At 33.9% G+C, this 16142-nt stretch overlaps 1 protein-coding gene across 2 annotated transcripts in view; it reads left to right on the top strand.

Moving 5' to 3' along the window:
• Window positions 1-16142, top strand: part of LOC145258327 (unconventional myosin-XV-like) — a 597738-nt gene that overhangs the window by 511809 nt on the left and 69787 nt on the right. For both annotated transcript variants that reach the window (XM_080116477.1, XM_080116478.1), the window contains exons 42-44: window positions 3180-3230; window positions 5001-5115; window positions 10758-10858. In XM_080116477.1, the coding sequence (XP_079972603.1) occupies window positions 3180-3230; window positions 5001-5115; window positions 10758-10858 (267 nt within the window). The remainder of the gene's footprint in view (window positions 1-3179; window positions 3231-5000; window positions 5116-10757; window positions 10859-16142) is intronic.

Below are 16142 nucleotides of genomic sequence, written 5' to 3'. Positions count from 1 at the left end.
TGTTTCAGTAGGTAAGTATGAGGATCGAACCCGAACCCTTGAGGCAAAGTTGTAAATTAAGTGCGACGTTAACTATTGCCCCACCACAAGATGCTAACGGAAACATGTTTGAATTTATTTAATTACTTGGATTTGGCACGTGCCCACTTTAATGAGTTAATGAGGTCAAGTTTGACTGCGGGATAGTATTTCATTTACTGCAGAAATGCTTTTTAAAATTTTATTTTTGTTTTCCCAAGATGTTATAGGAAAATGACTAACCCACATGCGACGAGCGACAAATGTTGAATATTTATCTTCCTGAAATCAAGCAAATTAAATAGACAGGCGAGCTTCGTTGTTAACTGTGAGATATTACAATTTATATGTGATATAAAAAGTTTTAAAAAGTTGTGAAGTGACCGACCGCTTCTCTGAAAAAAGCCTTTTTGTAGACACACAGAAAAAGCGAACACACATACAAACATACATACATTTTCGCTTTTATATTTATAGATGAATACAAAAGTTAAAAATTAAGCAACTTTGTGTTTTGAATGTTTAATTTTGCACATACACCAAAATAACAGGAGTAATGTTTTATTCGAATTACTCTGCTAAGGTCAACTGTTTTGTTTTCAACTTTGACCTCTCAGCAGCAATTTTTGCTGGCTAAAACCAGATCAAAAATGTGCTCAGGTCCAAATACTATATATATCAAATTTCACATGTAGTCCAAATATTCAGAAAGGAGTTTGGCAGAGATTTTTTGCATACATGCTAACAAGGTCACTTTTATGTATATATAGATATATATAAAATATCTCTGTATGCTTTAACATTTTCATCCTAAATTCTATGCAATTATGCAGAATGTAGAAACTATGCATAAAGTGTATCCAGCATAATAGTCAAATGAAACTAATCATCTAATAACAAACCATAAAAATAAATTAACACTCGTTTTTCAAAGTAATATGCAAATTATTTAACCTTCTTTTAGTCACTCGCATATCCATGACTGAGTATATCAAGAAGTCTGTTTTAATAATTTTTAAATAGAAAAAATAGGATCTGGCCTTCGAGCTAGGAGCTGAGTGTAGTATCTGTTTTGATGCTACACTTAAGTTAATTTGGCCTTAGTCGATGTAGGCGTAACCTTTATATACTGAGGCAATTTTTATTTTTGCCTACTGTCAGATGCCCTTTTTGGGGAGCTAGTTTTCCCCTACATAAACAAACGACTTTGTGCCACATATTGCTCTTGTGAGGAAGCGATGGAATACTAATAGAAAAACTAGCTTTTTAATATCAATGTCGGAGTGGTAAAAAAATTCAACTTATATTTATTTATATTTTGTTTACAGAAAGTTTTAGATAAGTCATTGGTACCGTCGGTTTCAAACCCGATAATTAGGACCGATTTAGATACTCATATCAAGCTCTCTTCAGCCAATACTCATCAGTTTGAAACCGACGGTACCAATGACTTATCCAAAACTTTCTGTAAACAAAATATAAATAATACGCTCTTATTTTCAGATTTTCCTTATAATTGAGCACTCTGCTGGATTTCTTTTTCCAAAGACAACTAATTATATATACTTTCTATTTGTTTTTTACATAAGCAGTAATCTGTCGCTACACATTCATGAGCATGTTTCAGTCAGCTAGTTGCTTGTAACTAGAGACAAGCGATACAGCTTATACGAAAGCTAAGTTTGCAATTGTAGCAACATATCAATGCTTATATAAAAACAAATAAAACTTTGGAAAATATTAACCTTGAATTATATATACATATACTAGCATGGGTGCCCGGCGTTGCCCGGATGTTTGGAGGTGTGTGTCGAGCAAAAAAAAAAAAGCGATAGTAGGAAGGCAGGCTCGAACTCGTACCGCGAAGGAGGAAAAGAACTTAAAAAAAACGTGACGTCTTTGCTGTAACGACCACTGCCAAACCGGAAGTGACGTAGGTTTAAATTAAGGCTAGACAATTGAAAAGAGGGGATGACTTATGAAAATATCGACGAAAAAAGCAACCCCTCTCTGTAGAAAAGTGCCCAGTTGTGGGTGAAGAAATTAATGTTTTTAGCCAACTTTTTGATATTTGTCGTCTGAAGGGTCGAGCTTCAAAACGATACTGATCTTGTGAAAATCGGTCGCATCTGTCGAAAGTTTTAGGCAGACATGCAAACATACATATATAGATTTAGATATTTGTAGCTTAAATTTTCGACCCAAACCGATTAAAAAGCTTGCCCTATCTCTGAATACCCTTTATGTAAAATTTCAAATGTTTATACCAGAAATTGTCTGAGTAATTTGATAGACCACAGAGGTCAATTTTTTTTAACTTTGACCCGTATTATGACCCCTTAACATTTATTGTTTTGGGCTCAAATCAAGTTAAGTTAGATCCATGTCCAAGGAACCTATATCTAAAATTTCAAGTGTTTATACCAAAAATTGGCGGAGGAGTTTGGTAGAGTTCTCAAAGGTCAAATCGTTGAACTTTGACCCCTTAACAGCCAAATTTCTGCCCGAAAACCGATTACAAAGATTTTCCAAAATCTCAATACCCTTTATATCAAATTTTGCGTCTGTAAACTGAAAATTGACAGAGTTATTGCGTAGGGAAATGTACACAGACAGATACTTTCACTTTTATAGATTTATATATGCATCATATACGGCATAATCACGTTGACACACAGGTTCCCGCTGGATCACTGAAGTTAAGCAACATTGAACCTGGTCAGTACTAAATGGGTGACCATTTGGGACTTCCAGGTGCTGTATGTGCTCTCCGCTTATCTCGGCATTGTTTCTAGTCGTCCTGGACTTCTCCTTGTCACAACAGTGCCAATTCAGGAGAGGTGGGGTTAGGGATTGCGCAACCCTTGCCTCACAATTACACGCACAGCTGCCCCTACACAGCTGCCTTAGTCTTTCGAGACTGAACAGAGACATTGATCCATAATTTTAAAACTATACAGGTTGGTAAAAGAAAAAATTCTCTTGCATTTGGTTCTCTCACCATTTCTACTCTGCTAACTAGATTAGATGATTTCTATGTAATGTGAAAATTTTCTTTTTATTTACTTTTGATCAACAGTGGATTGAACAGTATTTTCTGATATTTTGAAGGTGCTCACCTTCTTTTCAGAGTAAAAATACTTGTTTCTGTCTCTTTTCAGGTACACCAGATCAAAAAAATGGTTGATCAATACTGCGATGAACAGGAATATGTGAGTTTGATCCCTTATTTGCTTCAGTTTAAAATAGCATTTTTGATTTCTAATCTTTTGATAACATTGCATGCTGTTCCTCTTTACGTCCGAGGTAAGTTTTCTAGTTCAACTTTTGCATCGACAACATCATGATTAGAGCTCAATAACAGATTCATGATCAGATGGATCGGCGATGTGAAATCTGACCAAACCCAATTCATCAGGTTGGTGGATTTGCTGAACGCAATACATGGCGGTTATCCTAAGAATGAATCAATTCCACTGGTATAGTTATGTGGAATGTTCAATCTCCTGGGTAAAAGAGTGTAAGATACAATAAATTTACAAAAATTGTTAATTTATAGTAAAGATCAAATATCAACCCGAGATTTTTAATGATCTACTTGGGTAAATAATATCTTCACGAATTATGTAAATAAAATATGTAATCAAATGAAACAACGAAGACTATTGAAAATATTATTTTGTTTATTTAAATTGCTGTGAACTAAATATGGCCATAAAAATGAAGACAGTTTGGGTAAAATTTTGTTGTCTCTGATAACATCACATGCTGTCCATCTCAACATCTGGGTTGCATTAGAAACTGTGTCAGGAGTGTCATTTTATATATATATATATATATATATATATATATATATATAGAGAGAGAGAGAGAGAGAGGAAATATATTAGCAAATGTTATATATATGAGTACAAAATTTTCTTGAAATTCAAAGACTTACAGTTTTTTTATAACTCTTGTTTATTTCATCCTGGATCTCTTCAATGCAGCAGTTTTGTTAATGGGATGGCATTTTTATGATTTTATGTTTTCATAAAAATCTCCTTTCTCACCAACTCGTCAGAAGTGATTTCCATTCGATGTTACCAACAAAAAGATAACGATAAACCTGGTGCGTTTGTTTAAGGAAAAGGAATTCCATCCTCACATTGTTACAGGGCGGCCATTTTGGGTCATATATATATAAGCATATATATATACACACACACGTCAACATGGCAATATAAGACGTTAGCCATATTGTTCAGAATTCTGTTATTTTGGAGAGGAGTTCTCATAAATACTACATTAAGTTTTTAAATTTGTTTTTGCAGACATTACATCCTTTTGCTTTTTCTCCTGGAAATTGTTTTTTCATTCCATATATTAAACTTTCTACTACCTTGAAAGTATTATTTTGTTTATTTAAATTGCTGTGAACTAAATATGGCCATAAAAATGAAGACAGTTTGGGTAAAATTTTGTTGTCTCTGATAACATCACATGCTGTCCATCTCAACATCTGGGTTGCATTAGAAACTGCCAGGAGTGTCATTTTATATATATAGAGAGAGAGAGTGAGAGTGAGAGATTTTTCATTCCATATATTAAACTTTCTACCACCTTTTTTAGACATATCTATTAGTCTCTGAAGAATTGTTTAATGATTATTCACCGAAACACATGTAAGACGTACTATAATGAAAATTCAGACAGCTGCCTTAAAACAAAAAGGAAAATTATGAGTGTAAATCGATTCCATCTTTTGGCTTTTGAAATGATAACTAATAGTGTGTGGGTAAAAGAGTGTAATATACAATAAATTTACAAAAATTGTTAATTCATAGTAAAGATGAAATATCAACCCGAGATTTTTAATGATCTACTTGAGTAAATAATATCTTCACGAGTTATGTAAATAAAATATGTAATCAAATGAAACAATTTTTGTGTTTGTTTTTGTATTGATTTTTTGTTTTTCATATGTTTTTGTTTCTACTCAGGCCAGCAAGTATGCCTATGCGAAAAAAGATCACCACTCTAACAAACCAACTTTGCTCAACTTCCGACAAGGAGACATAATAAAATTGATGGATGCCGGAGATGGACTCAGCAAAGGTAAATTAGAGAACCTAATCAATAATTATAAATAATGGACTCTCATCGTGTTCGTCGCATAGGGGCCATAAATCTATCCTATTATACTCTGCTATCAATGTTTATGCCGCATGTGTGACACAAGGCCAGCTCTACTCCAACAAACTTAGCTGCATGACTCACAAGTTACTGGTTGAGCAAACACAGTTTCTTTTCACGCTCTACATATATTGGCTCGCTTTGATAATCATGTTTTAGATAAGTGTTGATGACTGCAGTATATTTTCCCCTATATAACTTTCTAGCTAAGGTATCATTTTCATATATATACAGTTTATCGCAAAAGTGAGGATAGTCCTCATGTTTCTGCAGATCTACTTAAATATCTCTTAATGAAAAAATACTGACAAAATGACACTTTGACACAATGAAAAGTAGTATGTGGGCAGTTTATATAAGAGTTAAATTATTTTCCCTTCAAAATAACTCAAAATATAACCATTAAAAGCTAAACTCCTGCCAACAAAAGTGAGTACTCCTAAATGTTCAAATTGATTACTGTTTGTCATTTTCCCTCCAAAATGTGACTTTTTAGCGCTACTAGGCCCGGTGTGCATAGGGAGCAGGTGTGTCTAAATTTATAGTGCAGTTCTCACACTCTCTCATACTGGTTACTAAATGTTCCAACATGGCAAAGAACTCTCTGAGGATCTTAAAACAGATTGTTGCACTACATAAAGATGGACAAGGCTACAAGAAGATTGCCAACACCCTGAAACTGAGTTGCAGCACAGTGGCTAAGATCATCCAACATTTTAAAAGAGCAGGGTCCAATCAGAACACACCTCGGATAGGTCGTCTAAAGAAGCTGAGCACAAGTACTAAGCGTCACATCCAAATGCTTTTTTTTTTTGAAAGATCAGCGTAGGAGATCTGTCAGCATTGCTGCAGAGATTTATAGAAATGAGACAACGACATAATGGAAGTTTCATTCTATATTAATAAACTTTGTTACCTTCGCTAGAGTACAAGAGAGAAAGGTATTAGCAAGAGAGTTCATTGTTCATACGCACTTGTATTATAATAGTGAAGAGTTCATCGATAGAGAGAAAAGTGTTCCATGTATTTAAAGATAGAATTAATATATTGCCGGCGTGTTGAGGGAGACAATAGTGTTTATAGCTAGTAGCCGTCGGTACAAAAGAAGCCGGTTAAAAGAAAGGCCAAAGACTTCAGTGTGTTGCCGTGTTGTCATGAGTGTGTGTGAGCCGTATCAACGAGGATAGTTCTTTAGCATGACAATGTTCGTTTGGGTATGGCACGTGGAAGCAAGTAAGAGTTTGAAGAGAGATATAGCTAGCTTGTAATACACGTTCAGCCTGGGGCTGAAGCTCCAGGCGATGTGTGCTTTTGGGCAGAGCACAGTGAAAGAGAGAGAAGGGTTCGTGATTTTTGCCTTTTATATACTCGGTCACGTGACTAAGAGCTGGCTTGTGATTGGACAAGCCAGAGAGAAATAGATTTCAAATCTCGAAGTTGTGAGAAGTAGTCTTTTTGTTTGTAGCGGCTGCTACAGAGCAAATAGGTGGAGGGGACTCAGCTTGTTAGAGCTCAGATCATACGCTAGCATCAAATTGGTGTGCATGGCTGTCACCCCCAGGAGGAAGCCCCTTCTGAAGACGATACACAAACAGTTTTGCTGAAAACATGTCAACAAAACACATGGATTACTGGAATCATGTCCTATGGTCTGATGAGACGAAGATTATTTGTTTGCTTCTGATGGCTTCAAGCATATGTGGCAGAGACCAGATGAGGAGTACAAAGATAAGTGTATCGTGCCTACAGTCAAGCAGTGTAGTAGGAATGTCATGATCTGGAGTTGTATGAGTGCTGTAGATGTTGGAAAGTTACATTTTATTGAGGGAAGCATGATCTCTCTCCAGAAACCGAGTTGTACGGCAGCGTTCCAGCATGACAATGACATCACCTCCAAGACGACCACTGCTTTACTGAAGGAGATGAGGGTCAACGTGATGAACTGGCCAAGCATGTCTCCAGACTTGAACCCAATAGAACATCTTTGGGGGATCCTCAAGTGGAAGTTGGAAGTGCACAAAGTCTCAAATATCTGCCAACTCCACGATGTCGTCATAAAGGAGTGGAAGAGTATTCCAGTGGCTACATGTGAAGCTTTGGTACACTCCATGTCCAGAAGAGTAAAAAAAGCAGTTCTGGATAATGATGGTGGCCACAAAAATATTGACATTTGCAGAAATGTGAGGGATGTACTCACTTTTGTGATACATTTCATATATATATATATATATATATATATATATATATATATATATATATATTCCAGGTAGAAAAATATCGAAAAATTAAGAATAATTGAATTTCAACAAGGGTCGTTGATAGTGTTCAATCAAAGAGAACAAATTATATATTTTAATTATTCTTTATCTAAATACAGTCATATCTTGTTACGATTTGCAGACCATTTCAACCATATTTGATTTCATCAGCCAAGAAGAATTAAAATACAAAAATTTAAAAGGTTCAAGCCAGTCATGACATATTTTCTCTCCTCAAATTTTGAAAATGGTATTGAGCCTTTTTTAATTTTTGTATTTTAATTCTTCTTGCCTAATGAAATCAAATATGATTGAAACGGTCTGCACATCGTAGCAAGATATGATTGTATTTAGATAAAGAATAATAATAATATATATAAAGCTGAATGTGTGTGTGTGTGGTCACGAATAGGCTCCTATATGGTTAACTATTTTAAAAAACTGATTACATATAATGATAGAAGATGTATCGAGACACAGGAATGGGTATGTTTGATCTGGCAGAACGGTGGTTCATTAAAATTGTGGGGTCTGCGTTCGTGCCTAGTCCACAAAGTATGGAAATAAAAAAATTAAAAATTTAAAAAAAAAACGTTTACAAGGGTTTTTGATATAGATGTACATAATAATACTTTGATAAGTATGTTTTAACTTAAATAGGGATGGTATAATAAAATTGTGGGGTCTGCGTTCGCGCCTGGCCTCCATAGAATGGAAATAGGCACAAACTTTAATAAAGACTTTTCATATCTATCTGCATAAGTATACTTTGATAATTATGTTTCAATTTGAAGAAATATGGTATAATAAAATTATGGGGTGTTCGTTCGCACCTGATCTCCATAGAATGGAAATATGTCACAAAGTTTAACAAGGTTTTTTAATATAAATCCACAGAATATTGTGATAAGTGTTTCAGTGTGAACAGGTATGGTATAATAAATTATGTGTTTTATCTATTTTATTTTTACTTGCATCATATTTTGCTTGGTTTTGATACCCCCAACTTCAACCCAAATTTATAACCCTTCCTTTTCATAACCTATCATACTTTCATAAATCAGAGTCCATTTTCTGTAGGCTGTTTTTGAACCCAGTCAACGACGGGTACTTTTTCTAGTATATATATATATATATATATATATATATATATATATATATATATATATATATATATATATATATAATGTTAATCATTTGCTTGAAACGTACTCGGCTGTATATAACACTCGTCTTTCTCATAAATAAAGTTTTTTTATAATAAAAAAGACCTTTTCTTATATAAATTTTGTAAATTTAGAAAAAAGTCCAAGCTCAATGAATGCCTTTTTATTGGGTTCCATATAGTGTAATATAATTATTCTCCAAGTTCCAAATATTGAGTTTTCTAAGTTGGTTATTTATTATTTTTCAAAAGGTATCCATTACAATATTGTTTTGTATTGCAACTAACAAATCTACAAAATTGTTATTGCTGCATATTTCCGATGTTTACATTAAAAAAAAACTTATAAAACCACCATTTTGGACAACTTACATGGTTTAGGTAACCGTCACACTCTGCCTTCCTTTCTCAATTATAAAGATAATCTTCCGTATATATATATAATATTTAAATATTATTTTACGTGCATAAAATATAATATATATATATATATATATATATATTATTAAATATTGTTTTACGTGCATAATATATATATATATATTATTAAATATTGTTTTACGTGCATAATATATATATATATATATATTATTAAATATTGTTTTACGTGCATAATATATATATATATATATTAAATATTGTTTTACATGCATAATATATATATATATATAATATTTATATTAAATATTATTTTACGTTCATAATATATATATAATATTTATATTATTAAATATTATTTTACATGCATAATATATATATATATTATTATTATTAAATATTAGTTTACGTGCATAATAAATATATATATATATATATATATATATATATATATATATATATATATGCAATTAACTGAACCTATCATAATCTTTATAATTAAATTATTTGATCATTAATTATTTTTGAGATGAGGATTAATTATTCGGATTACTGTTTTCATCTTGAGTGTCATTTTCACATACTTTCAGTCAATGTAACCTCTGACCTTTTCACGTGTATCATTTCAAACATGGAAACTCGGAATCTACACGAAATTTGGACTAGAACTTTTTTTTTTTTTGATCAACAGAAGTAACATGCTCTCATTTCGTCAACCATGACCAGGTAGAAGTTTTAGACAATTCGCAATTATATTCTAAGTATCGCCTGCAAGGACTCGTGACATAACGGATAAAGTACTAAGTAAAATTCAGTTCTAAGTGACACTCTTCTGGAGGTTGAAGGTTCAATCCTCAGTGTGGTCAATACTAAGAATACTGTACCCCTTTCTCTATAATGTGATGTCACTAGATGTGTCCACTCTTATTTCGTTTGGTCGCTGGGACTGGGCTGTTTCTTTGACGAGGGTCCTGGTCGGTGAGAGGACCCGATTGGACAGGTTGCTACTCTCCCGATGTGTATTTTGATAGTGTACAGTCATTTCAAGTCAAAAGAAGAAAAGAATAACAAGTCAATAACTGAACTTGTTGTATAAAAAGAACCCTTTCATAAGTTTCTGACTCATTATGCAAATGCTTGGGGACTGGCGGCTTCTAAACAAAGCTCTTTCTTTCTATCATCACCACCACCATCACTATCATCATCACAAAATTCAATGACACTGTCACAATGCAATTGCAAATTACATAGGACTTCTACCATGCACTATGCATTTTTCTATCACTAACTTTAAGGAGACAAGTAATACATAGGAACCATAACACGCACATATGAACACTTTTTTCCTTCAACAGGCCCGTCAAATCTTTAATTTACGTCTCCACACACAACCATATTCCACAACTAACCCTTTCTCTATACAAGTCATACTAACAAAGATAACCAATAAAGCCGTTATTAAAATGTTTTTTTTTTTGTTTGTTTTTTTTTCATTTTCTTTCTTTGAAGATTGTAATGCTGGGTATGGGGCAGCCAAACCAGCTGCCAACATTGCCCTGTTTTTTATTGAAACCATCCGGGACCTCTTTTTAGTATCCTCGCTGTTCCCTTAAGTGCAATTGTTAGAATGAGACTTCTTGTCTTCATTTCAATAAACTGATAACACGGATGATCAACTCATTTTCACCCCAACTTACAATTTTTCTAACTCTTAATTTTCAGCTATCATAACATTAAATCATCTTTTTTTTTACCTTTTATAGGCTGGCTGTACGGTTCATTCGCAGGCAACATCGGCTTTTTCCTTGAGGAGTACGTACGCCATATGGACCGATATGAAGTACTCACCACTTTCAAGCAACCAGTGAGTAAAATTTTTTCATGAAACTAGAATACCCGTACCAGGGTGGGTAAAATTAATTCTTCAAGCAGGATAATTTTGAAACATTCTTTTTATTATGATTTTATTTGTTATAAAGACCCAAAGGCCACTCAAGGATAAGGATTAAATGAATGAGGTGGACAGTATATTTTTTCATGAAACAAGAGCAATACTTCTATCATGTTCAACGTATAAAGTTTTGGCAATAAGAGTCTTCACTGTTTCAGTGGTGCTTGAATCGTTGGTGACTTTTCAATCCCGCTAGTGATTTACATCATAACCCACACCAACTGCAAGTGTTTGATGAGTAGTTACGTGCTGCCATCTTTTAATTTTCTCTTATGTTGTGCAGGTGAGTTTCTGTTCGTACTCTACGTATATTGGCTTGTTTTGATAATCGTGTCTCTATACAAGTGTTGATGCATGCAGTATATTCTTCCCTTCATAACTTTCTATATGAGCCATCATTTTCATATATATATATATATGTATATATATATACATATATATATATATATTTATTTAATTGTACAGAAGTTCAGAAAAACCTTGGTACCGTCGGTTTCAAGCCCAACATAAAGGGGACCAGTTAATGGTAAAACATAAATGATGTTAGGCTCTAGTCAGCCATGTTGTTTCTGTCTGAGGAAAAAATATTCCAGGCCTGCTTTTATTTTTTTATAATGATGTTCATTTTTATTTAACTATAGCTTTTTCCTATCTCTGTATATTTTATTTTATTCTAATATGAATTTTCTAATTTTTTATATTTTTTTATTTAATGCATTTAGTAAATATGTACTGTTCTGTTTTTGCATGGTTTCCGGTCTGCCTTCTGTTAATTTTAGCTGGTGCAAGGGAGATAATTAATTTGTTTTATTAATTTTCCTTCTTTCTTTGTTTTAGTTAAGTTAAGGGGAGATAATCCATATTTCAGTTCGTCTAAGGGAGGTAATTAATCTATCTTATTTATGTAATCGAGCATTTTGTTGGAATTCTTTCCCCCCAAAAAAACAGTAAACAAATATCTATATATATAGAGAGAGAGAAAGAGAGAGAGAGATTTTACTCCTCTTTACCCCTAACAAGGCACATTGCCAGTTGGACGTAAGGAGCTACTATTTGGGACGAGGCTAAAGAAAGATTAACAAGATGTTAGTTTACATTACATTTAAACTTCTGCAAATTAGTACAGTCAGCAAAGTAGGTAGCAGGAAGGGAATTCCAAAGTCTAGCTGTTCGAGGAAAGAAACTGTTAGAGTAAAAAGCTTCTGGTATTTAGAGACCTCAAAAGTGAAGGGATGAGATTTTGTTGCTAAGCAAGTTTGTCGGGGATATGTATTAAATATATAATGGACTCTTCCATTGTATTAAATATATAATGGATTCTTCCATTGTGTTTAATATATAATGGACTCTTCCATTGTATTAAATATATAATGGACTCTTCCATTGTATTAAATATATAATGGATTCTTCCATTGTGTTTAATATATAATGGACTCTTCCATTGTGTTTAATATATAATGGACTCTTCCATTGTGTTTAATATATAATGGACTCTGCCATTGTATTAAATATATAATGGACTCTGCCATTGTGTTCAATATATAAAGTTTTGACAATAAGATTCTTCACTGTTTTAGTCGTGCTTGAATCGTTGAGGACAGTTCAATCCTGCTAGTGATTTTCATTGTAACACGACTGCAAGTGGGTCAGGTACTGGAAGCGTTTGATAAGTAGTTGCATGCTACTCTCTTTTGATTTCCTCTTTGCATTGTGAAGGTGAGAAATTGTTGTCAGGTCGTGAGCTTTTTAGTTCCAGTTTGACATTTGAAACAATATGCAGCCTCATTGCATGGCCATCTCCTCAAAGTTTCTCAGGTGTATACTTACGGGACACGAGGTTACTTTTCAATTTATATTTGAATTTTAACAAAGGCCTCCTAACATTACTTACTCCATATATATACATATATATATATATATATATATATATATTACGCCTACACATTTGCAATTCTAATTTGAATTGACCTAATTTTCAAATATAAAACCTGTTCTTACCATTTGACGCATGACCAACGATGGGAGCAATCCAGTTGATTACATTTAAGTGACTGAATATCAACTTTGCGCTCTTGGGGCACTATCGGCAACTGCAAGAGGAATTTTATATTCATTTAAGCTACATTGAATTTCTTTTCCAATTGCTTACATTAGACTTGCAAAGCGTCCCAGTGGTATTGTTTTCCACAGTTGTAGGAAAGAAACTTTGCCCATGGAAGTTTCATTCATTTTTAAGTAAAGAAAGCAAGAAAGGAAAATTATTGGTTGTTGTTGTGAATGTTTTTACAGGAGGGAGCATGGATTGGAGCTCAGTCGAACACCTTCCATGAAAATAACGATAGAGTAAAGAAAGACTAGCAATGTCTCTTCTGGGAGAAAAAGGCTGTAGGAAAAGAAGAGTACCCCCCCCCAACACACTAGATTTTGATACTTTTGTATTTTGTGAGCAACCCTCCCCCGAGATGTGACTGTCCGTTCCACTTTTTCTCCAAAACTTCTGAAACGATCTGGCTGAAATTTTGTCTGGACCTTTGTTATGATAAGGTGCAGCAGACTAAGTATTATGATATCTGTTTGATGCACAGTTATGTACTTACAGTATCTCTAATTATCTATCTATAATATAAAAAGGAACTTTGTGTGTGTGAGTGAGTTCCCTATGGATTCTGAAACAGCTGGTCAGATTTTTATGAAATTTTACACAAATGTACTTTGTGTCTGGAAGTGTTCTTAAATAGATTTTGTATCGAAATTCTAATTTAGATCACAGTGCATTAATATATGATTTTAATTCTAGAAAAAAAACTTGAATTTCAGGATTAAGCTTATAATATCTCTACTTATATATGAAAGGCACTTTGAGTGTGTGTGTTAGTTCGTACCTTATCGACTCCAAAACGGCTGGCCCGACTTTTATTAAATCTTACACAAGTTTACTTGTGTCTGGGAGTGCTCTTAGATAGGTTTTGTATCAAAATACTTCTGAAAAGTATCGATAATTGAAAAAAATCTGATTAAAGAATGAGTCAAAATCAAAACATAAGAATAAGCGAAGTAAATATTTTTAAATATTAAATAAAAAATTAAAAAATCGAAAAAAAAAACACAAAAAACTAACGTAAGGCAAACGAACGATGTTAAATGTAAAAATCGGAAAAACTAAAACGAAAAAGAAAACAGAAAAACGAACGTTAAAACTTTTAAAAAATCTGAAAAATAAAAAAAAAAAAAAACACGTGAAAAATGGCTTAAATAAGCCTGTTTCGATATTAAAATTTAAAAAATCGGTGGGTGCCCGGTGTTGGCCGGGTGTTTTTAGGTGTGTGTGGTCGGGGGAGGAGGGGGGGTTAATGAAAACCTAAGAATAAGTAAAAAAAAAACAAAAACAGAAAAACGAACGTTACATGAAAAATGGCTTAAATAACCCTGCTTCAATATCAAAATTTAAAAAATCGAAAAAAAAAGACATCTCACACCATGATTCGAACCCAAAACGTTTAGATAATGATGCAGCACTGTAACCAACTGACCTAACATAACGTACACGAAATTAGCTCATTTTTTTAATCTTTAAATCAGGTTACGACGTTGAATGACGCATGCGTAGAAGCAAATTCGTCATGAGAGGACGGTTTTTGCTGACCTTCCCCCCCCCCTGTAGAAAAGTGCTGATTTCAGGGTGAAAAAATGAACATTTTTGGCCAATTTTTCAATATTTGGCGGGCGAAGGATGGGGCTTTCATATGAGACCAAATTTGTGAATTTTTGTTCTGTTTGTCGAAAGTTTTTAGCAGACACACAAACATACATACATACATTTTCGCTTTTATATATATAAACTAGCGGGGGGGGATACCCGGCGTTGCCCGGGTGTTTGGAGGTGTGTGTAGTTTTGGGTAAATCAAACTAAACTAAAATAAAAAAATAAAAGTTTTGGTAGGTGAGTATGAGGATCGAACCCGAACTCTTGAGGCAAAGTTGGAAATTAAAGCGTGAGACAAAAACGTGCGATGTTAACCATTGGGCCACCGCGACATACAATGGAGACATGTTTGAATTTATTTATTTAACTATTAAAAACAGGTGTCCGCAAACTAAACTAAAATTTTAAAAAAAAGTTTTGGTAGGTGAGTATGAGGATCGAACTCGAACCCTTGAGGCAAGGTTGGAAATTAAAGTGTGGAAAAAAAAAAAAAAACCCTGTGACGTTAACCATTGGGCCACCGCGACATACGATGGAGAAACGTTTGAATTTATTTTTTTAACTATTAAAAACAGGTGTCCGCAATAAAAGTTAATTCTGCTGCTTCCATTGGACCTAATTAAGAAGGTCAAATAGAAGTCAGCTCCCAATTGTCCTGATTGATAGCAATTGTCTGATATACAAGATTGATCAAAGCTGATTGCTTCTGGACGTTTCCCAGCGCGATGGCGAGAAGTTGGTTAACTTTGAATTAGTTTCGCTTTTTATACGACGCGAGAAGTCAAAATAGCAATAATTTTGTAAAAGTCGATGTAAATAAATCTATACGCTACATGTGTTCTCAAATCCTAGATATTATTATCTAGGACCTATATAAACAGTTGTAAGCGATCGTAACCCCCCCTCTCCCGGGAGCGTGTGCGAGAAAAACCTTTGCAAGACATACACGAAATGGTCACACACATTTTGGCTTTTATATATATAGACTAGCGGGAGTACCCGGCGTGCCCGGGTGTTTGGAGGTATGTGTTGTTGGGGGAGGGGGGGGGGTTAGATTAAAGCAACCCTGTTATAAAAAAAAACGTTGGCTTGTTGTTTGGAGGTGTAAAAGAAAAAATAGTTTTAGTATAAAGGTAGACTTGAACCCCGAACGTTTGACGCGGAGGTGGAAAGGAAATGGAAAAAAAAGCGAACTAACCATCTCGACCACGGGAACAGATGAATTGATAAGTGTGTTGAGTTAAACCGAAATTAGCAGGTGCGACAACATCAAGTTGCGGAAGCCAGTTTCTGTTTTTCCCACTACGCGGCGATCAAACAATAAAAAAAAAACACAAAAAAACTAACGTAAGGCAAACGAACGATGAAAACAGAAAAACGAACATGTGAAAAATGGTTTAAATAAGCCTGTTTCGATATTAAAATTTAAAAAATCGGTGGGTACCCGGGGTTTTGCTGTTGCTAAGAATAAGCGAAGTAAAAAAAAAAAAAGCA

Source organism: Euprymna scolopes, chromosome 33 (assembly GCF_053919585.1).
Source record: "Euprymna scolopes isolate OS-2025 chromosome 33, ASM5391958v1, whole genome shotgun sequence".
NCBI lineage: Eukaryota > Metazoa > Mollusca > Cephalopoda > Sepiida > Sepiolidae > Euprymna > Euprymna scolopes.
This window is presented reverse-complemented; position numbering and strand designations above follow the sequence as displayed.